This window comes from Ovis aries, chromosome 4 (genome assembly GCF_016772045.2).
Source record: "Ovis aries strain OAR_USU_Benz2616 breed Rambouillet chromosome 4, ARS-UI_Ramb_v3.0, whole genome shotgun sequence".
Taxonomy (NCBI): domain Eukaryota; kingdom Metazoa; phylum Chordata; class Mammalia; order Artiodactyla; family Bovidae; genus Ovis; species Ovis aries.
Window position 1 is genome coordinate 8,149,318 of NC_056057.1, and position 22,530 is coordinate 8,171,847.

A 22,530-nucleotide genomic window follows, 5' to 3' on the forward strand; every position below is an offset into this window, starting at 1 on the left:
TAATAATTGTTATTTACTCACAAATTGGGAGAGAAAGGAGGAAATTAACCTTTACTGAACTACAGGCACCTGGCTAGATGTTTTCACCACAAACATCTGCAACCTCACTTCTAGGAAGAAGGACTGGGGTTCTCAGAAGCCAGGGGCTCACCCGACATCACTCTGGAAGTTAGTCTCACGTGCTCTTTGCTCCAGGCGGTGTGGCTCTAGTGTTAGAACATCAAGGTGAAAAACATCCAGGCCAATGAAAGGAAACCTGCCATTTCCGTTAACCAGGTCAGCAAAATACAATTTCCATGTAAATTTCTGCAATATCAAAAATCACTTCAAGGCTTCCCTGGTGTGACTTTCTCAGTCGACCAGCCTATGGAGACTCCTGTTTTGAGCCTTGAAAGTGATCAGAGAGACAGCATCCAAGGCAGCGATGTGCTTAATCAGACTGCTTGCTGTATCTGATAATCACTCGGGAAAAAATGACTCCGTTTACACTCCTGAAGCTTGTAGCCTTCCTTGCTTCCACTGCTGGTCTTCGATGACCATTCGCAAGTATTTACAACATAATGCATTTCTTCAAAATGTCCTCTTTGTCTCTTCCAAATCCTCCACTGGCTTTTCTCTTAGCTTCCAGTTTAGAGAGTGAAAGTGAAGTCGCTCAGTCGTGTCCGACTCTGCGATCCCATGGACTGTAGTCTACTAGGCTTCTCTGTCCATAGAATTTTCCAGGCAAGAGTACTGGAGTGGGTTGCCATTTCCTTCTCCAGGGGATCTTCCCGACCCAGGGATTGAACCCAGGTCTCCTGCATTGCAGGCAGACGCTTTACCCTCTGAGCCAGAGAGTACAGAGATGTACCTTAGAGCTGCACAGGGGCCAGTAACAGCATTCACCAGGTTCTAGATGTGGGAGCCTCCCAGCCTCCAGGAAGTCCTGGGAAGCTGTGCTCGGAGAGGGCACAGGAGATTCGCATCCCTCCAACGTCAGGACCCCAGGGTTGTGTGTGGAGCACCAGCCAGGCTTCACAGGACACATGAGCAGTGATGTCATCCTAAGGGGGTGTCTGACATGGTCCCTCTGTCTGTCGCATCTGGCGAGGCTGGACTGAATGGGTCTGCTTGACGCAGGCCTGCCTGCCTGCAGTTTTCAACATCCAGATGTGCACTTTGCATCTCAGTGCCAGAGAGAGGTTCTCAGGACCTACTCTCAGGAGGGAAGGTTCTGACACAAACTTGCCTGAAGGAACAAAAGTCTCGGCACAGTGACACCCTGTGGTCTGAGGTGACACTTGCTCTCGTGAGAGACGTGGGCGCACAGTGATGCTAAAAGAGCAGAGGGAGGTGAGTCACGCCCACATCACTCAAGAGCGCCCTCAGCAGAGCTGGGATGTGGGCTCTCGTGGCCCCGCCCAGAATCTGGGTCTCCCCCAGCTTTCCTGGGTGCTCGATACATGCATTCTGGATGTGCTTTAGATTCCTGACCTCAGCTTCCATTGCCCCAGGTCCTCTGCAGCCTGGAAGCTGTCACAGCGATGCCAGGAGTGAGGACCTGGCCTCGTGAGCCTGGGAGTATGGAACCTTGAACATGACTGCTCCTGCTGCTGCCGTCCAACCATGGAAACCAACCTGACCCATCTTCCCACCTGGATTTGAACGTGCAATAGAACTAGAAGATTTGCTCAGTGCCTGATAGTGTTCTATACAGAACACGATCTAGAACCAGTGGGGAAAGTATTTTACTTGAGCTACAGTAGGGACACCATGGCTGGAGTGTCACCAGACACGAGCCTTGTGGCATTAACCTCAGTGACGAAATCTACCCATCTGCTTCTAAAATTTAAATTAGGCATCATCTACTACAATAGGAAAACAGATAGTTCATTTCACATTTATACCACAATAGTTCTTTCTGGGGACTTTTACTGCCTTCTGCCTTGGTTCAGATGGTAAAGAATCTGCTTGCAATTCAGGAGCCCTGGGTTCAGTCCCTGAGTTGGGAAGATCCATTGGAGAAGGCAATGGCAACACTCTCCAATATTCCATGGACAGAGTAGCCTGGTGAGCTGCAGTCCATGGGATCACCAACAGATGGACATGACTGAATGACTATCACTTTCTTCACCTTTCTGCCTGAGAAGAGGTAAGAGCTTCTCCCTCAGCAGAAGCTCAGAGTCTGAGCAGAAAAACAGTCAATACACAGAATCTCATCTACTGTCTTAAAATGTGTCTGCTAATTCATAATCAAATGATGGCTAAAGTCTGCCCACAATGGAAAATGTAGACACTGAATTCAATACTATTTTACATTTATAGAAGGAAAATTATTTGTTTTAAATAAAACCTTTTGTTTCAACCTGGGACTTCAGTAAATAAGACTTAATCATGAGGCATGGACAGAAATTATTACTGATGTAAGTATGCAAAGTGCCTCCTTGTATAAGGCGCCCTCCTCCAGCTTTTGGTCATGCTGACCAAGGAAAAGCATAGAAATGGTTAACAGGAAGGCGTTAAGGGACCAGGCGGCTTTCACAGAGAAAGAACAAGAAGCAGAAGCAGACCCAGGAAGTCAGAGGAAAGGCTGAGGAGCGAACAGTGAGGATCTGCAGGCTATGGGGCAGGGGCAGAGCTCGGGGGTAGGGGTGAGGCAGGAGGGTCTGGGGGCTCCTGATTCCTGGCAACAGTTCATGAGGGTAAAACTGACGTCTGAACAGAATTTGGAACATGGTCTCCTGTCTTAGCACTGATGCTACCTTTTTTCCCCTCTCTTGAAAGGCCAGATAAATGTCTTTTTCTTTTCTGCCAACTGTTCTTTCCTCTTTGTTGCCAGGTTGGGCCCAGACTAAACCCTGCAGGGCCCCAGATTATATTTCAGTTTCTCAAAGGTAGACAGTTTTTACATCCTGCATGTTTCTTTAGATGGAAGGGAAATAAAAGCATCACCATGGAAGCTTTTATTTAGTTAAATTAATTATTTCCCTTTCAAGAGAAGACTAAAGTGAAACAACATGATTAACTTTCTATTAATTCTTCCTCACTGAGACCAGTAATAGTTCTTCAGTCTCATGTTCATTACCAACATCAATAATGCACAAGACGAGTCATCACAAATTAGGAAAACATGCACTGATACGGCATTATTGTCTGGATTTTAGTATTTATTACTGAAAAACATACACTTTAGTACTTAATACATCATTAAGGTTTTTTATCACTTCCCCATTTGTAAATTCCTAAGTCTTCCATCAATCCTGGTTCCTACAACAGCACGATCCTCAATAAGTAACAGTCAAACAAAGTGAGAGAGAAGACTGTTTATGAAGAAAGGCGTGCTTTATCAAAGTCTCATCTCTATATTATTAATATCATTTTCAAATCTTAGAAAAAAGTTTTCAAAGTAATTCACCCCCACACTGATGTTATTGACTTTTTAACTCTCTTTAGTTAAAAAAAAAAATTAATCTTTTCATAGGTACAAGTTTACCCTAAAAAGTAAATAATAAATATTAATAATAACTATTTCATATTTAATTGTTACTTTATTCTTTTTGCAGTTTTATTCTTTGGAGGTTTTAGTAAGTTAACTGAATGCTATTCATTATTGACTTTACTAATTGATTTTTGCAATGATATGAAGCCTGTATTCACCAGGGAAGGGAAGGGAGAATGATGGAGCTTCTCTTAGGTTCTTTTATCAACAGACAGCATCAGGCATGCTCTGACCTTGCCCTCTCACCCGGCTACTGTTCTCCCTGTAGTGAGAACAGGTGCCAGGAGATCCTGCCAGCCTGTGGGTCGCCAGCTCGAGCCTGCACGTCTGCAAAGGATGTCAGGTACTTACAGGTCTGGGTATAAGTCAGCACAGGGCGGATCTTGATCCCCAAACTTCCGCAAGAGCACCTGGGCGAGCTCCAGGCCATCGTTCTCACTGCTGCTTATCGTGAGACAAAGAACAGGGGGGAGGTCAGTACTCGGCCGGGAGTTCTCAGGACATTCTGCCTCAGAGCGAGCCCCAGGCCCACCAGGCCAGGCACATGTTCCCAGGAGTGCAGTTAGAGCTCATCGTTCACCTTGTTTATGGTGAAGTCAACCAGGATGAAGAGGCATCGTAAAAGCACAATTTTGCCACCACAGATAAACCCATTTTACATATTTGCATTCGACTGCATCATTTTTCTCATCTTTTCACTTAAGATTAAAATATTACTAACTCTAACATTTCTCCATGCTTTTTTAAAAATTAACTTTAAAGGCTGCATAACATTACATCACATTAGCATATTAAAGTATATACAACTATTCTCTCAATGCCGGAGCTCTGGTTTGCTATGAATATTTGCTCTACTACATAGCCCAGCAACAAAACTTCTTATATTTGGTCTTCTGTGTGTTTCTCTATAGGCCTCCCTGATAGCTCAGTTGGTAAAGAATCTACCTGCAATGCAAGAGATTCAGGTTAAATTTCTGGATTGGGAAGATCCCCTGGAGAAGGGATAGGCTACCCACTCCAGTATTCTTGGGCTTCCCTTGTGGCTCAGCTGTAAAGAATCAGCCTGCAATGCAGGAGACCTAAGTTCGATCCTTGGGTTGGGAAGATCCCCTGGAGAAGGGAAAGGCCACCCACTCCAGTATTCTGGCCTAGAGAATGCCATGGACTGTATAGTCCATGGGGGGGTCTCAAAGAGTCAGACATGACTGAGTGTTTCTATACAGGCTTTCTGGGTGGCAATAGTGGTAAAGAATCTGTCTGTCAATGCAGGAGTCACAGGAGATGTGGGTTCGATCCTTGGGTGGGAAAGATCTGTATTCTTGCCTGGAGAATCCCATGGACAGGAGCTTGGCAGGCTGCCGTCAAGGGGTCACAAAGAGTCAGACATGAATATGTAAACTATACTGAATATTTTCTTGATAAGAAGCCCTAGGTATGCTTTAAGCACACAGTGAATTATAATCTCTATTTTACTGGCATGAATCTCAGAAGTTAATTAACAGTTCAAGCAGCATCCATGAGAACCAAGTCCTCCAAGATGGAATCTCCTTATTGAAGACACCATCAAAGATAAGACACCCTATTCTTCTAGTCTGGGGAAGATGTGGAAAAACACTTTACAGTAAATTTTATACATCAGTTTTAAAAAACATCTTTACTTGAGAAAATGCAGAGGAAACAGTATTTTCAGTTCAGTTCAGTTCAGTTCAGTCGCTCAGTCGTGTCCGATTCTTTGCGACCCCATGAATTGCAGCACGCCAGGCCTCCCTGTCCATCACCAACTCCCAGAGTTCACTCAAACTCAAGTCCATTGAGTCGGTGATGCCATCCAGCCACCTCATCCTCTGTCGTCCCCTTCTCCTCCTGCCCCCAATCCCTCCTAGCATCAGAGTCTTTTCCAATGAGTCAACTCTTCGCATGAGGTGGCCAAAGTACTGGAGTTTCAGCTTCAGCATCAGTCCTTCCAAAGAACACCCAGGACTGATCTCCTTTAGGATAGACTAGATGGATCTCCTTGCAGTCCAGGGGACTCTCAACAGTCTTCTCCAACACCACAGTTCAAAAGCATCAATTCTTTGGCACTCAGCTTTCTTCACAGTCCAACTCTCACATCCATACATGACCACAGGAAAAACCGTAGCCCTGACTAACAGTAATTTGAAGTGAAGTGAAGTGAAGTGGCTCAGTCATGTCCAACTCTCTGCGACCCCATGAACTGTAGCCTACCAGGCTCTTCCCTCCATGGGATTCTCCAGGCAAGAGTACTGGAGTGGGTTGCCATTTCCTTCTCCAGGGGATCTTCCCGACCCAGGGATCGAACCCAGGTCTCCTGCATTCCAGGCAAACGCTTAACCTCTGAGCCACCAGGGAAGCCCAACAGTATTTTACACCTGTCTAAATTAGGCTGATTAGGAGTGGGGCTTCCCAGGATTAATCACAGCCATGCACATGCGTGCTGTCACTCAGTCGTGTCTGACTCCTGCCACCCCATGGACTGTAGCCCGCCAGGCTCCTCTGTCCATGGGATTCTCCAGGCAAGAATACTGGAGTGGGCTGCCATTTCCTCCTCCAGGGGATCTTCCCCACCCAGGGACTGAACCCGGGTCTCCAGCCTTGCAGGCAGATTCTTTACACCTGAGCCATCTGTGAACAAATTGTGATCTTGCTGATATGCTGAAATCATAGACCTAATCCTTCATCTCCACCCAGTTATCTTACTTCTCTCAACTGGATCTTCCTGGACCTCTTACCTTTGAGAAAGGACAATTTTAATGGAAAAGAAATAACAACTCATTACACCAAATAAGTCATATATTTCTGCTGAGGACAACTTTACTTTCAGACCTAAGCTGGAATGCAAATACTGCTACAGCATCCAAAATCAAAACGAATAATTATTTACAGGAAAACGCCACCTTCCTCACTACATGAAATATAACCATGAGTTTAAAATATCCAGGTGGTTTACAACTGGCCTAATCTGATTCCCTACAGCCATGGCCAGAACTCTGCAGTGATGAAAGATGCTGAAATTTATGGCAAAGCTACATCTCATAAGTAGGCAGTGTGACCTCTGTATAAATAGTCTTCAAGTTTCTGACAAATGAGAAAACACTTTTAGAAGGAAAGGGACATATTTCCCAAGGAAATGTGGCTCGTAAAATGAAAACATTATTTGTGGCATCTGTGGAAATACTCTGAATTGCTCCCTTTTGACCCATTAATCCAAGAACAAATATGAAAGTTTGAAATTTTTTTCCTGAGAAAAATACTGATCCACGAAGTTGTTTACTAGGGATAATTATTAAAAGCAAGATTCAAAGTTCTGTCTTACTTTTTGCCACTTTTTTGCTTAGGTCTAAAGGTCACTTAAAAAAAAAAAAAACAACTAGCTTTACATTATCGATTTTGCCATAAAATTCAAATGCTTGTTCTTCGTGCATGCATGCATGCTAAGTCGCCTCAGTCGTGTTCAACTCTTTGCAATCCTATGGGCTGTATCCCACCAGATTCCTCTGACCATGGGATTCTCCATGCAAGAATACTGCAGTGGGTTGCCATGCCCTTCTTTAGGGATCTTCCCTACCCAGGGATCAAGCCCGTGGCCTGTTCTTTAACTCCTTTTTTTTGTTATCTTCAAACTCATACCTGTATTTAGAGCACTGCTAGAGGCATGGGGAGCCTGTCCTTACCAGACTGCAGGAATTGGAAACAGTGCTAGACTGGGACTCCTACATGGGCACTGCTTCCTCTCCATGTCAGCACGTCTCAAAACTTCATGTGCAGCAGCACGGCCCAGGGGCTTGTTTGAGCTAATGTGGATTACTACACATCATCCCAAAGGTCTTCGTGTCGTTAACAGGAGTCCCCAGGTGTAGCTCTTGGTGATCAAACCAAATCAAGAAACGTGGGGCTTCTGGGTGGAAGTGACCTGCACACAACTCTCCCCACTCTGCTTGCTGTCCAGTGCCCCGCTGCCCCGACCCAGCCCTGGAATCTGACAGGCATCAGCTCCAGGGGATCCTGGGCTCCGCGGGCACTTCCTCAGGCAGAGCTATCTCAGGGCCAGGTGGCACAGGGATGGCATTTGAAGAACAGTTGCAAAGCACCCAGGGCAAGGAAGAGAATGGGCCAGTCCTCCAGAGGATGGCCCTCAGAGACCTGCTGACTACAACCTCCCTGGTCTCTTGGCCCCAAAGAGGAGAGGAAAAGCTGAATCGGAGGGCAGATTCCTTCCTCCTCCTGAGCCAGGGAGCGTGGAGGGCGCAGAGGAGGAAACTGCCGCGGCTTGGGACCCTCTGCACCGCCAGAGCATCTCAGAACAAACATGGCCCCAGGGCCCCAGCAGCCAGAGAAACCCAAACAGCAAAGACACTCAATGAATCTAAGGTTGATACAGCTAGAACCAGTTTACGTGGTTACGTTTCCTATCATACATATTTCACCACAACAAAAACAAAGTCACTGAATGAACAGACACCCTGAACCAAACTAAATAAATAAAGTAACAGTGACTGAGACTCACACGCCTGCACAGGGCTTTCTTTCTGAAACCAAGAAATAGGGTTTTGCGGAAACTTCTGAGCATGAAAGGGTATGATTAACTTATGCACCAGGATGCCAGACCTCACCTCTAGTAAACCAGCACATGGGGTCACCCCACTAGGGCATCCAGGATCCAGAGCAGGCAGCCAGGGTGATGGAGAGCCCTCAGCAGCGCAGCTGTGCCCACTGAAGCGGGCAGAGGCTCTCCCCTCGCCCACAGCAAACGTAAAAGACAAGAACTCAGACAAGGAAGGAAGGTTTCCAGCAAAATTAATGATCTCCAGCAGGATCTTAGCTTTCCCCCCATATTTAGGTACACCCCTACTCTACTGAAACAAAAAGCAACAACCTGCAAACTTATTCTTTTCTGTTTAGTCTGAAATTAAAGACAAGTAGAAGAGAAATATGTAATCTCTGATGGGTCCCCATCTGTAAATATGAGAAAATGAGCATCAAATATGTAGGCTCCTCTGTTTCATAATTCATGCAACATGAGAAATATCTTTGCTCTCACTTGAAAGACTTACTCTTAGAAATGGAAGAAAATATTAAAAGATCTCTAACTCTCAGACTCAAAATAATTTTGGAGTGCATTACTTTTATGAAAGATTAATACTGTGAGAGCTGGAAGAAATGCTCACAAACAAACAACAAAAATACATAATTACCGAATTAATAACACAGCAGAGAACCTGAATTGGTCCTGGCAGCCAACTGGAAGCATTTCAGTGCCATGAGCCCCATGAAGAGAAATGCCCACCTGCTTGAGAAGAAAAGGTTAAGATGGGGCAGAGGAGAGGGGAAAACACTGAGAGTGGAGATTAATTGTATGTGATGCTCGATCTATTCAACATGCAAAGTACAATGCAGAACAACCACAAAGCGGCTGAGAATGTTCAGTCTTAAGAGAAACCTAAGAGCTGCCTAACAGAAACAGCAGCAAGTCACGGAGTCAAAAGTGATAGAGAGCCCTGGGGAGAAATAAGCTTCCTCTCTCCCACGAACGTGGGGACTTTAGCCTGTTCTATTCACGGGATTGGGGGCAGGAGGAGAAGGGGACGACCGAGGATGAGATGGCTGCATGGCATCACTGACTCGATGCACACGAGTCTGAGTGAACTCCGGGAGTTGGTGATGGACAGGGAGGCCTGGCGTGCTGCGATTCATGGGGTCGCAAAGAGTCAGACACGACTGAGCGACTGAACTGAGCTGAACTGAACTGATTCACATGCGTGTGACCACCAAGAATGGTATCTTCCATACAGTAGGTGCATAATAGGGCTTCTGCATGCAGTGCAGGAGACATAAGTTCGATCCCTGGGTTTGGAAGATTCCCCTGGAGGAAGGTATACCCACTCCAGTGTTCTTGCCTGCAGAATTCCATGGACAGAGGAGGCAGTTGGGTTACAGTCCATGGGGTCACAGAGAGTTGGACGCAACTGAAGCGACTGAGCATGCACACAGAGATGCATAATAAATACTTGCCGAGTAAAGGAAACAGAAGTGTTATGGGACTGCAAGTTAGTGCACATTTGTAAGGATGGTGGTGGCTGGTGGCGGTGGTGATGGTGGCTGAGTGGCTAAGCTATATCCCATTCTGCAACCCCATGGACTGCAGCCCACCAGGCTCCTCTGTCCATGGAATTCTCCAGGCAAGAATACTGGAGTGGGTTGCCATATCCTGCTCCAGAGGATCTTCCCAGTCCAGGGATTGAACCCATGTTTCCTGCACCAGCAGGTGGATTCTTTACCATTGAGCCACCAGGGATAATTTGGTAATATCTTCCCTGAAATTACTGATGCTATCCTGGAAAAACTTGTGACAGAAATGTATGGTAAAGGAAAAAATGTACAGTTGCACAAATCCAAAGTATTCCTACACCACTGTCCATAGTAGGAAAGCTTACCTAAATAAATAAATCTATACATGTCCCCAAATAGAGACTATTGACATAAACTATGGCCCCTCCAGGCAACATTCTATAGCAAGTCCAAGGAACTGGCACCACTGTACAAAAATAGATCCACGGTGGAAAAGCAAAAGATGAATAGTGTTACAGTGTGAGCTCATCATTATAAAAATAAAAACGCATGCATGTGTGCTAAGGAACTTCAATCTTGTCCGACTCTCTGCAACACTAAGGACTGCAGACTGCCAGGCTCCTCTGTCCATGGGATTCTGCAATCAAGAATGGGAGAGTGGGTTGCCATTTCCTCCTCCAGGGGATCTTCCAGACCCAGGGATCAAACCAATGTCTCCTGTGTCTCCTGCAATGGAGGCAAGTTCTTTACCACTAGCACCACCTGGGAAGCCCAAAAGTAAAAATGCCTGGATTGAAAAATATTTTATGTTAACAAGGGGTAGATGACACAACAACAGGTTTGCAGTAGGTAGGGCTAGTAGGAACACATATGATTTACTTTTAAATTTAGGCTACTCTGTATCTTATAGTACTTGCTTCAAAAAACATATTTGTAATTAAAAAGCTCAACATAGTTACAGGGTTATAGAGCTTATAACTTAGAGGGTTAAAAAGTTATAGCTTATAATGGATATAACAGTTCAGTCACTCAGTTGTGTCCGACTCTTTGCTACCCTATGGACTGAAGCATGCCAGGTTTCCCTGTCCATCACCAACTCCCAGAGCTTGCTCAAACTCATGGTTCATTGAGTCGGTGATGCCATCCAACCATCTCATCCTCTGTTGCTCCCTTTTCCTCCTGCCCTCAATCTTTCCCAGCATCAGGGTCTTTTCCAAGGAGTAAGTTCTTTGCATCGGGTGGCCAAAGTATTGGAGCTTCAGCATCAGTCCATCCAGTGAATATTTAGGACTGATTTCCTTTAGGATTGACTGGTTTGTTCTCCTTGCAGTCCAAGGGACTCTCAAGAGTCTTCTCCAACACAATAGTTCAAAAGCATCAATTCTTCAGCACTCAGCTTTCTTTATAGTCTAACTCTCACATCCATACATGACTACTAGAAAAACCATAGCTTTGACTAGATGGACCTTTGTTGGCAAAGTTGTTTCTGCTTTTTAATATGCTGTCTAGGTTGGTCATAGCTTTTATTCCAAGGAGCAAGCATCTTTTAATTTCATAGCTGCAGTCACTATCTGCAAGTGATTTTGGAGCCCCAAAAAATAGTCTGTCACTGTTTCCATTGTTTCCCCATCTATCTGCCATGGAGTGATGGGACCGGATGCCATGATCTTAGTTTTTTAAATGTTGAGCTTTAAGCCAGCTTTTTCACTCTCCTCTTTCACTTTCATTAAGAGGCTCTTTAGTTGTTCTTCACTTTCTGCCATTAGGGTGGTTTCATCTGTGTATCTGAGGTTATATATTTCACCCGGCAGTCTTGATTCCAGCTTGTGCTTCATCCAGCCCGGCATTTCACATGATGTGCTCTGCATATAAGTTAAATAAGCAGGGTGACAATATACAGCCTTGACATACTCTTTTCCCAATTTGGAACCAGTTTGTTGTTCCATGTCCGGTTCTAACTGATGCTTCTTGACCTGCATACAGATTTCTCAAGAGGCAGGTCAGGTGGTCTGGTATTCCCATCTCTCTCAGAATTTTCCACAGTTTGTTGTGACCCACACAGAAAAGGCTTTGATGTAGTCAATAAAGCAGAAATAGATGTTTGTCTGGAACTCTCTTGCTTTTTCTATGATCAAACGGATGTTGGCAATTTGATCTCTGGTTCCTCCGCCTTTTCTAAACACAGCTTGAGAGGGAGAGGGTGGGATGATTTGGGAGAATGGCATTGAAACATGTATACTATCATGTAAGAAACAAATTGCCAGTCTAGGTTCAATACAGGATACAGGATGCTTGGGGCTGGTGCACTGGCATGACCCAGAGAGATGCTATGGGGAGGGAGGTGGGAGAGGGGTTCAGGATTGGGAACTCATGTACACCCGTGGAGGATTCATGTCAGTGTATGGCAAAACCAATACAGTATTGTAAAGTAAAATAAAAAAGTAAAGATAAATAATAATAAACACAGCTAGAACATCTGGAAGTTCATGATTCATGTACTGTTGAAGCCTGGCTTGGAGAGTTTTGACCATTACTTTACTAGCATGTGAGATGAGTGCAATTGTGCAATAGTTTGAACATTTTTTGGCAGTGCCTTTCTTTGGGATTAGAATGAAAACTGACCTTTTCCAGTCCTGTGGCCACTGCTGAGTTGGCCAAATTTGCTGGCATATTGAGTACAGCACTTTCACAGCATTATCTTTCAGGATTTGAAACAGCTCAACTGAAATTCCATCACCTCCACTAGCTTTGTTGGTAGTGATGCTTCCTAAGGCCCACTTGACTTCACATTCCACGATGTCTAGCTCTGGGTGAGCGATCACACCATAGTGGTTATTTGGGACGTGAAGCTCTTTTTTGTACAGTTCTTCTGTGTATTCCTGCCATTTCTTCTTAATATCTTCTGCGTCTGTTAGGTCCATACCATTTCTGTCCTTTATTGTGCCCATATTTGCATGAAATGTTCCTTCAGTATCTCTAATTTTCTTGAAGAGCTCTCTAGTTTTTCCCATTTGATTGTTTTCCTCTATTTCTTTGCACTGATCACTGAGGAAGGCTCAGTAGGGTATAAGCTCCTCCTATACCCCCGAGGAGTGTGACAGAAATCTGAACATTTGGCCAGAGAAGGCGTTATTGGACATTCGTCTTACACCTTTAAAGCATAGCGTAAACAAGAGATGAGAGAAGGCAAATAAAGTACACGGCCAGAGAGGAGGACCCCACTCGCAAAGGACCAGTCAGAACAGCCACAGAGTTCTTCACACAGGCAGGCAGCGGAGAGGGCTTTCTGCTGGTCACACCCAGACTCCATCGGGGAGGTAAATACCAATAACCATGGGAGACAGAAACAAACTGAATAGTTTATTCTCAGCTTTGCCTTTGGGGCCTGTATCTGTTTAAATCTCATTCCAAAACTGACGCAAAGGTCAGCAGGCATGCAGAGCTGAGCTCATGGAGCTCAGTATTTTCATCAAGGGATGCATCTGACAAAATCAAAGTAACCCGGCCTCCTGGCTGCCCGCGCGGTGCACAGCCCAATGAAGATGTAGGCTCAGCGGGGGCCCAGCGCCCCGAGCCCTGGTCTCCACTCCGACGGGACGGGCTTTGCCTCCCAGAAGGAGGACGGGCCAGTCTCGGCGCTCAGTGTAAAGACACCATGGCAGATGCCCAGCAACGATGCTCTGAACGCAATCTGGCAGAGCCAGCCCGCCCAGGACAAGGGTTTCAGGGGCCAGGGACACCTCTCGGGTCCCCAGTTCCACTGTGCTGTGAGTGAAACAGCACCCCTCGAAGCTCTGAGAAATTCCTATGTAAACATATCTGGTGGCAACACTCGAACTGGCCTGAACATGCTGGCAGAAATAGGGCCTAATCTGACTTGGAGCTGTGCCTGGACCCATCCTGTTTAGAGAGAAAAATCCAGACATTTGTCTGTAGAGGGGCGTGCGCAGTTGAGGGCCGGTGTCTGGAAGCAGCCTTGAAGTATGAAATATGCAATCCATATACTCTACTAAGGGCTGGCCGGGTGGCGCTGGTAGTAAAGAACCCTCCTGCCAATGCAGGAGATGTAAGAGATGAGGGTTTGATCCCTGGGTCGGGAAGATCCTCTGGAGAAGCAAATGGCAACCCACTCCAGTATTCTTGCCTGGAGAATTCCATGGACAGAGGAGCCTGGTGGGCTACAGTCCACGGGACCGCGAAGAGTCAGACACGACTGAGTGACTTAGCACACACGCACTCTTCTAAAGTCATAACCATCCTGGACCAGGAACAGCCCTCCCAGTCCTGTGGGCCTGGGGGTGCTGTGTTCCCGACTCTCTGCACATCAGAAGTCATGGCCCTTTCCACTGAGGGGACTCGGCTACCCGGGGGGTGTGGGAGTGGGCAGGACCCCCAGGGACAGAGAGGTTGGACCAGGTCTGCCTCGTGTGCCCTTAGCATCTATCACAGGACGGACTCCAAAAAAGCAAAACTATTCAGCACTCACCCTCAAGTACACAGACCTCCAAAATGATAATAATTTGTGTATATTTGAAATTCTTCCAGAATCAGAGCTACCGCTACTCATAACCTGTCCGGAGGTAATTTGGAAGCACAAGGGGGAAAAACAAGGGAAGGTTCTTACCTGAAGAAGTAGGTTTCTGCCTTGCCGTAATGACCCAGTGTCAGTTTGAGGGGAGGGTAGTTGATGGCCAAAGGCTGGACCATGAACAAGGCCATTGCCAAGGCCACGAAGAGCACGGGCAGCAGCAGGTCAGAGACGGTGCCCTTCCAGGCCCGGCCAGCGTGGAGAAGCCGCTTCCGCAGGAGGGCAGCTGTCTGCGCCAGGAGAAGGGGGCCGCCCCGCATCAGGGGGATGCCAGCAGGTGTGCAGTCTGCAAGGAGAGGAAGATGGGGCAGGTCTCAGTCCTGGGATTCCTGCGGCGTCCCTGACAGCCCCCACCCCGCTCTCATCCTGCAGGCCCCTGCACCAACAGTCTCGAGTGTACCCTAAGTCAGGACACCCTGGGAAGTTTCGCACACAGGGCATCTCACAACATCAAACACAAGGACAGACATCGTGGTAGCCTCCCTTGGCTCCTGCAGCTGAAGGGGGATGGGCAGATGGGAAAGGACAGGGAGAAAGGTTTCTTGTTTATTCCCACAGATTAAAACAAAGCCTGTGATATGACCTTCAATTCTAAGCCACCAACGGAGGGTTGGGGGTGGCAGAGATGGCGCCGCCCAAATGAGACCTCATCTCCAGGCTCCTTGCCTTTGTCCTCACGAGTCCCCACCTCTGCCACTGTTACATCTCATTTTGGATCCAGGCAGCACACACCTGCCTCCCCCAACGTCCCCATGAAGCCCACACCTGCATCCCCTGCCCATCCCAGACATCCCAGGTGAGGAGGAGCCTGGGGCAACCTCTGGGGCAGCAGGGGGTCCCAGCCTCTAATTCGGCCCCACATAGACTGTCAGTCTCAGCAGTCCGGGCCTCCCTTCCTGACATGGCAGATCTGAAAATGGCCCTCCATGAACAGAGGGGCAAAATGCAGACCCAGGAAGTACAGTGTGAGCTGGCGCCCTGGCTTGGTCCTTCCGCCAGGCTCCCTCCTAGGCTGGGCATCTGGGTCCACACCCCACAGTGAACCTGCCTCCATTCCCACAAGTGATGCCAGTGGCTGCGTCCTGCAATGAGGACACCAGGCAGAGCAAACTGAGGCACCCAAGGACCACTGTCTCCAGCTATGTCTAGAGGGCGACGTGGCTCAAACCACCGGCCAGGCCCATGGGCCCCCAGTGAGTCCTCCTAAGGCCCAGTACTAGAAATGTGGATTTCTGAAAGAACAGATATGGGAGCTCCCTGGTGGCCTAGTGGTTAGGATTCTGGGCTTGCACCGCTGGCAGCCTTAGTTCAATCCCTGGTCGGGAAGCTGAGGTCCACAAGCCATGCAGAATGGCCAAAAACACAAAATAAAAGAACATATATGGTAAATTGATCATGCTGCTAAGTCGCTTTAGTCGTGTCTGACTCTGTGCGACCCCACAGACGTCAGCCCACCAGGCTCGTCTGTCCCTGGGATTCTCCAGGCAAGAACACTGGAGTGGGTTGCCATTTCCTTCTCCAATGCATGAAAGTGAAAAGTGAAAGTGAAGTCGCTCAGTCATGTCCGACTCCTAGCAACCCCATGGACTGCAGCCTACCAGGCTCCTCCATCCATGGGATTTTCCAGGCAAGAGTACTGGAGTGGGGTACTACTGCCTTCTCCAAAACTGATCATACTGCTTATTAATACAAACATCAAATTGCTATATAGTTAATAAAAGAGCAATGAATAAGCTTAAAGTCCCAGAGAAAATATTTCTACAGAAACTACCATTTGAAAGATAAATGATTGCTAATGGCACTGAGAACAGAAGTGCAAAGGCACGCGGGTGGACGTGTGGAACACACTTTGGGAAAATCCCGCATCTGCAGGTCCTCAGTGAGCACCAGGGCGTGGCAGGCTCCGGTGATCTGATTTCTGGCCTCAAAAAAAGCCATAAAGTAGGGACTGAGATACAAGTATGAGCAATCCAACACAACGTAAACACAACAAAACAATGCACGCGGAGCCCAGGTGGGGCTGAAAGGGTTGGTGCCAAAGACACAGTCTTGGGAGGTTTAAGGGGAAAGTGCAGAAGCAGAATCTTTAAGACTCCAGAGATGTCTGAAAGAAAATGTGGATGTTTAAAGATGAACATGACACACTAACCCTCATGGTATATTCTGTGTGAGATGCAGAGTATATGTGGCCAGTGGCAGAGGTGGAGCTTAAAGATTAATACGCAAAGCAGAAATAGAGGCACGTGGACGTCCCCAGTGGCCCAGTGGTTAAGAATCCACCCGCCAATGCAGGGGACACAGGTGTGACTCCTATTCAGGGAAGACTCCACGTGCAACAGGGCAGCTAGGTCTGTGCACCACAACTCCTGAAGCGGGGCTGGAGAGCCCACACACTGCAGCCACTGAGGCCCGTGTGCCTAGAGCCTGCGCTCTGCAACAAGAGACGCCGCTGCAGTGAGAAGTCCACGTGCTGCCACCGGGGGAAGCCCGTGCACGGCCGTGAAGACCCAGCGCGGGCAAAAATTAATTAATTCAAAACCTGAGTATTGTTCTAAAAAGAAGAGAAATAGAGACAGACGTAAAGAACAAATATATGGAGACCAAGTGGGGCCCAGGGAGCGGGATGACTTGGGAGACTGGGATTGATATACATACACCACTATGTATGCAGTAGGTAACTAATGAGGACCTGCTGTACAGTACAGGGAACTCCACTCAGTGCTCTGCGGTGACCTCAATGGGAAGGAAATCCAAAAACAGGGGCTATATGTATACACATGGCTGATTCACGTTGCTGTACGGCACAAATTGACACAGTAATGTAAAACAAATATACTCCAAGGAGATAAATAAATCTTAAATATAAAATAAAGATGGACACTGACTCATGGAGCTCTTTACCAGCCACTTGAAGGATTACAGATCTTTACTGGACTGAAGGTCCCATGACAGGATACACGTTATGATATGAAGTAATATTTTACTGTAAAACAAGGAGCACTCTCTAACAAGGGTGGGCACTGTGTGGTGAAAACGGCGGTTAATACGTTCAACTATATATCAGATTCTCTAGGGGAACTTTTTGAAGAATGCTGATTCCCAGGTCCACCTCCAACAGAATCAGATCTTCAGACTCACAGATTAAAAAGACTCAAATTTAAACAGAGAAAAACTTCCCAGAGGCTCCTGATATTCAGCTGGGTTTATGAATGGCTGATACAATGCACAACCAATGAGGATTCACATGTAACTCATGAAGCAGTTATTAAATGAGCAGATGGAAAGATTCTAGTGCTAGAAAAAGGTGTATTATTAAGCTAAATATGATCCTTTCTCACATAAATACAGATGTGAACATAAAATACCCCCTTCCCAATCATTTTAGGAGATTCTGGTGTGGAATAATACTGATGCTGGGCATTATGTGTGCAGATCTATTAGGATAATTATGTGAATTATCTAGCTCAAGCTGAAATAACTGAGATGTTGCCAGTTGCCAAACCCCTAGATTTCCAAAACGATTGCTGAGATAATTGCTGCATGTTCACAGCCTTGGGCTCAGGAGCTCTTTCTCTGCCAGAACAGAATGCCTCATTCTTTCAATTCAAACCGGAAGTCACTGGTGGACCCTGGCTCTTGGTCTCTGCCACACCTCTGGACACTGTCCACTGGAAGTCACACCCCTTGGGCCAGCCTCTAAGCAGCATCCTTTGAGTGTATGTTTGGCCACCACAGCTGCTTCCATTCTGTGCATCTTCTCACATACACGTACCTTCTCACACACATGCACCGCAGGCCGTGACTGCAAACACCTGTTCACGTCACAAACAGTCTGTCTATGCAGCAGATGCTACAAAATGGAAAGAGGATGTGACTACCTGGGTGTTGGATTTCCCTGGTGATGGAGGAGCAGGACCCAAGTCAAAGAATGGCCTGTGCCCTTTGGCCATCACTGTGGGGTGGGTACAGCCTCATTTTTTAATCCATGTAAATTAGGATTTGCATCCAATCTCAGCCAACAAGCTGTGTAACTTCTGGAAACCTACCTAACCTCTCTGAATGCCATTTCCCTCAGTTGTAAAATACAGACTTGTAGTATTTTCCCTTAAGATAGTGAGGATTATTATTACCACACTTATTAAACTGCCAATAATAGTAAATGCTCATCAGACAGACCCAATAAGTCTGCGGGGAAAGGTGTTTCTTATATTAAGAAAAATGAATTTCCCCCAGCTTCCCATAATCATTAATTGTACATAAATGGAAAAAAAAAAGGGCTAAGATACGAGGCTAAGATAGCTGATGTCATGAATCAACACCAATCAAATTATCATGGCTAAACTCATAAAAGTATTCATATGAATAATTTAACAGACAAAGCTGAAATACTGGGCCAAACTGCTATGAATTGTCTCATTTGACTTATGAGTCCAATTATATTCAAGGACTCCCATTACACCCATAATTATTCACCCTCATTTACCCTGACCATCATATTGCTTAGGTAGGATGTACAAAGGTTTTTTTTTTTCTTTTTTGGGGGGGTCAGATGGCTTTGATTGTTGAAACATTAATGCCTACTAAGAAATAACTTAAAAGGTCAAGGACTCTGCATATACCCCAGAATGTGATCTCCATATCACCAAGTGCATCCAAATATTCTCAAAGAATTTAAAATAAAGCATTACAAATGTAATGCCTTTAAATCAATTTTTTAAAAATGAGTACTCCAAAAGAAAACCGGGCTAACAGCATATCTGAATATGCAGGTCATTAAAAATACTACAAAATAGCAAAAATATGCTTACTGGGAAATCAGCTATTTTCACGGAAGAAAATTTATCTAGAAAATTTAAAAAGAAAATTTATCTGGAAAATAAATGTTCAGATGATCAACATGGTAAGGATTAAAAACAATGTGAATCCCTACTATCACTGAGTGTTTTAGGAAATGGGCCTTATCAGCAGCAGTGCTGGGAGAACAGACCTGACTAGCCTTTCTGGGGAAAGCAAATATGAGCTCCCTCTGATCAGCTTAATTCTAATCCAAGAGTGGGATTAGTGAAAAAAGCAAGAGAAATTCATCAAACAGAGCAAACAAGGTGGTTTGTTACATCCTATAGAAGACAGTAGCAAGAAGCTGGAAACAAATGTCGACACACAGGGATGAACTGGACAACTTATAATACAACCATGCAGTGGAGAAAAATGCATTACAACATAACACCTGGGGAATAAGTTACTACTGTTTTGTGTATACACCTTAGTGAAAAGTTGTCTTTTATGAATTGCTACACTCTATACATGATTTGAATTTGACCAAGTGATTTTTTTTTAGATTCGAAAAGCTGAAGTGTTATGTATATTTTCAGTCTACTTACTAAAGATTTATAATGCTTTGTGCAGCAAGATCAAGCTACTTCAATTTCTTCTTCATAATTTCTGGGTTTTAAACAGTGAATATTTATGCATCCTGTAAGCTTACAATCCACGGGGTCTCAAGAGTTGGACATGACTTAGAGATGAAACCACTACGAACCAATAATTATCTTGTAAAGACTGTATATTTATCTGGGAAATGAGGTATGATTTTATGAAACAGAAACAGTATCTTTCTTTATTCACTGAGTTAGAGATTTTTACCATTGAAGTGAATCTTAAATGTAGCAATTCAAACCTTTCACTTATTTATAAACAGACCCAGTTCAAGAGAAATTGTGAACAAAAGTTAAATTTGGGAGAACAAAGCATGGACTTTATGATGTATAAGTGCTTTGCTAGACCCTTAGGTTGTCTCTTTGAATAGAGTGCTCAAAGCTTTTAGTCCTGTAATAGAGTCAAATGTAACAAAACATGACAATTAACCAAGACCAACACAGCGTACTCTGTTCAACAGTGGGTCAGACTTCTCTGAAGAGCTGTCACTGCCAGAAATTCAAGGAGTGAAAAATGTTCTCTGATGGGTATGGAGGGGTGCCTGGTGTAGGAGAGGACCTCTAGGGAGGAGAAACGAATTCTGAGACAGAAACATGGTAAGCTGGGTATTACGGATGTGGCCAGCCCTCCCTATCTGCCTCAGATCAAAAATATTCAAGAAAAAATGTTCCAGAACATTCCAAAAAGCAAAACTCAGATTTGTCACACACTGATAACTATATCACTGCAGATGGTGACTGCAGCCATGAAATTAAAAGACACTTACTGCTTGGAAGGAAAGTTATGACCAACCTAGACAGCATATTCAAAAGCAGAGACATTACTTTGCCAACAAAGGTCCGTCTAGTCAAGGCTACAGTTTTTCCAGTGGTCATGTATGGATGTGAGAGTTGGACTGTGAAGAAAGCTGAGCACCAAAGAATTGATGCCTTTGAACTGTGGTGTTGGAGGAGACTCTGAGTGCCCCTTGGACTGCAAGGAGATCCAACCAGTCCATTCTAAAGGAGATCAGTCCTGGGTGTTCTTTGGAAGGAATGATGCTAAAGCTGAAACTCCAGTACTCTGGCCACCTCATGCAAAGGGATGACTCATTGGAAAAGACCCTGACGCTGGGAGGGATTGGGGGCAGGAGGAGAAAGGGATGACGGAGGATGAGATGGCTGGATGGCATCACTGACTCGATGGATGTGAGTCTGAGTGAACTCTGGGAGTTGGTGATAGACAGGGAGGCCTGGCGTGCTGCGATTCATGGGGTCGCAAAGAGTCGGACACGACTGAGAGACTGAACTGAACTGAACTGAACCGATAACTAGACAGGATTTACATTTGTATCGGGTATTAGAAGTAACCTGTAAGCATGCGTGCTCAGTCACTCAGTCGTGTCCAACTCTCTGCGACCCCACTGACTGTAGCCCACCAGGCTTCTCTGTCCGTGGGATTTCCCAGGTGAGAATACTGGAGTGGGTCACCATTCCCATCTCCAGAGGACCTTCCTGACCCAGGGATCAAACCTGCATCTCCTGCATTGGCAGGCGGATTCTTTATTGCTAGACCACCTGGGAAGCCCTGGAAGTAATCTAGAGGTGATTTTAAAATATACGAGGGTGTGCATAGATTATATGCAAGTACCATTTTACAGAAGAAGCTTGAGCCTCTGGGGATTCTGCTGTCCAGGGAGTCTGGGAACCATGCCCACCCCTTGGACACGGAGGGACAACTATGTTTTCTACTGCACCCTGGTCATGACCTGGAATTTCAAAATTATTAGCAGACAGTAAAAAGCTTACACCATTTCATCTGTTCTCACCAGTCCAAAAACTAGAATCAGCGAGCTGTATGGAAAACTAACAGTGCTGGATGGTTCCCGGGGGGATATGCTTTCAGTTAACCCGGTAGATAACTGTGGATGGGCATTAACATTGAAAACATGTCACAGGGACACAGCATCAGGCCCCAGAAACCCCGGCCTCACGTGGACACACTGACCTTTGGGCAGGGGTTGTCCCACCAGTGACCCTGTTCAGAACACAAAAGATGCAGGTGGGGTGGTTCCCAATCTCTGTTCTGGTAAAGACTATAACTGTATGACATTTATGCAAATTCTGACTGAATTATGAACAAGAATTCATACCATTAAAAGAAGAAAACAAACAAAATAAAATATCCTCCAATTAAGAAAGGAAGGAAAGTGGGCAACAGGGGTGGGAAAGAGAGAAAAAGAGGAAAAGAGGAAATTGAAAAGAGAATGAGGAAAAATCTAAAAGGAAGTTTTGTGACATATTATAGCTTATTAATATGACATAAAGCCCAAAATGCATTTACTTCTTAAATGTTAAACATGATAATATAAAAATATATAAAACATAAAACCATGCAAGTTACTGTAACTTTTGTTAACTATTCTTTTATAAAGCAAATGCAATATTATGTTGAATTCTTTAAAAAGCTAACAGAGTCTATTTTATCTAAATTGTTTTGAAAATAATTTCACAACTCTATTTTACCCAACTTCTATAGCATTTTACCTGTTCGTTTCTTATAATAACCATACTATTTTCTTAGACATGATTTTTCTTTAAAAAAAGAAAAAAGTAGGTGATAGAATAATTTTCTACATGACAAGCCACTGAACGCTCCAGTTTCTGTACAGGTATATATCCTTGATTTGGTTCTTTAAAAAGCACTATGACTGGTGAAAAGATGTTCAACGTCGTTAAATGTTCAGTTCAGTTGCTCAGTTGTGTCCAACTATTTGCGACCCCATGAATCGCAACACGCCAGGCCTCCCTGTCTATCACCATCTCCCGCAGTTCACTCAAACTCATGTCTATCGAGTCAGTGCTGCCATCCAGCCATCTCATCCTCTGTCATCCCCTTTTCCTCCTGCCCCCAATCCCTCCCAGCATCAGGATCTTTTCCAATGAGTCAGCTCTTCGCATGA

At 45.4% G+C, this 22,530-nt stretch overlaps 1 protein-coding gene across 1 annotated transcript in view; it reads right to left on the reverse strand.

Annotated features, from left to right (window-relative positions):
• Positions 1–22,530, reverse strand: part of ABCA13 (ATP binding cassette subfamily A member 13) — a 393,578-nt gene that overhangs the window by 157,696 nt on the left and 213,352 nt on the right. Inside the window, exons 44-45 of the mRNA XM_042248365.1 lie at positions 14,190–14,439; positions 3,830–3,919 (exon numbers count right to left, since the gene is read on the reverse strand). Coding sequence (XP_042104299.1) covers positions 3,830–3,919; positions 14,190–14,439 — 340 coding nt within the window. The remainder of the gene's footprint in view (positions 1–3,829; positions 3,920–14,189; positions 14,440–22,530) is intronic.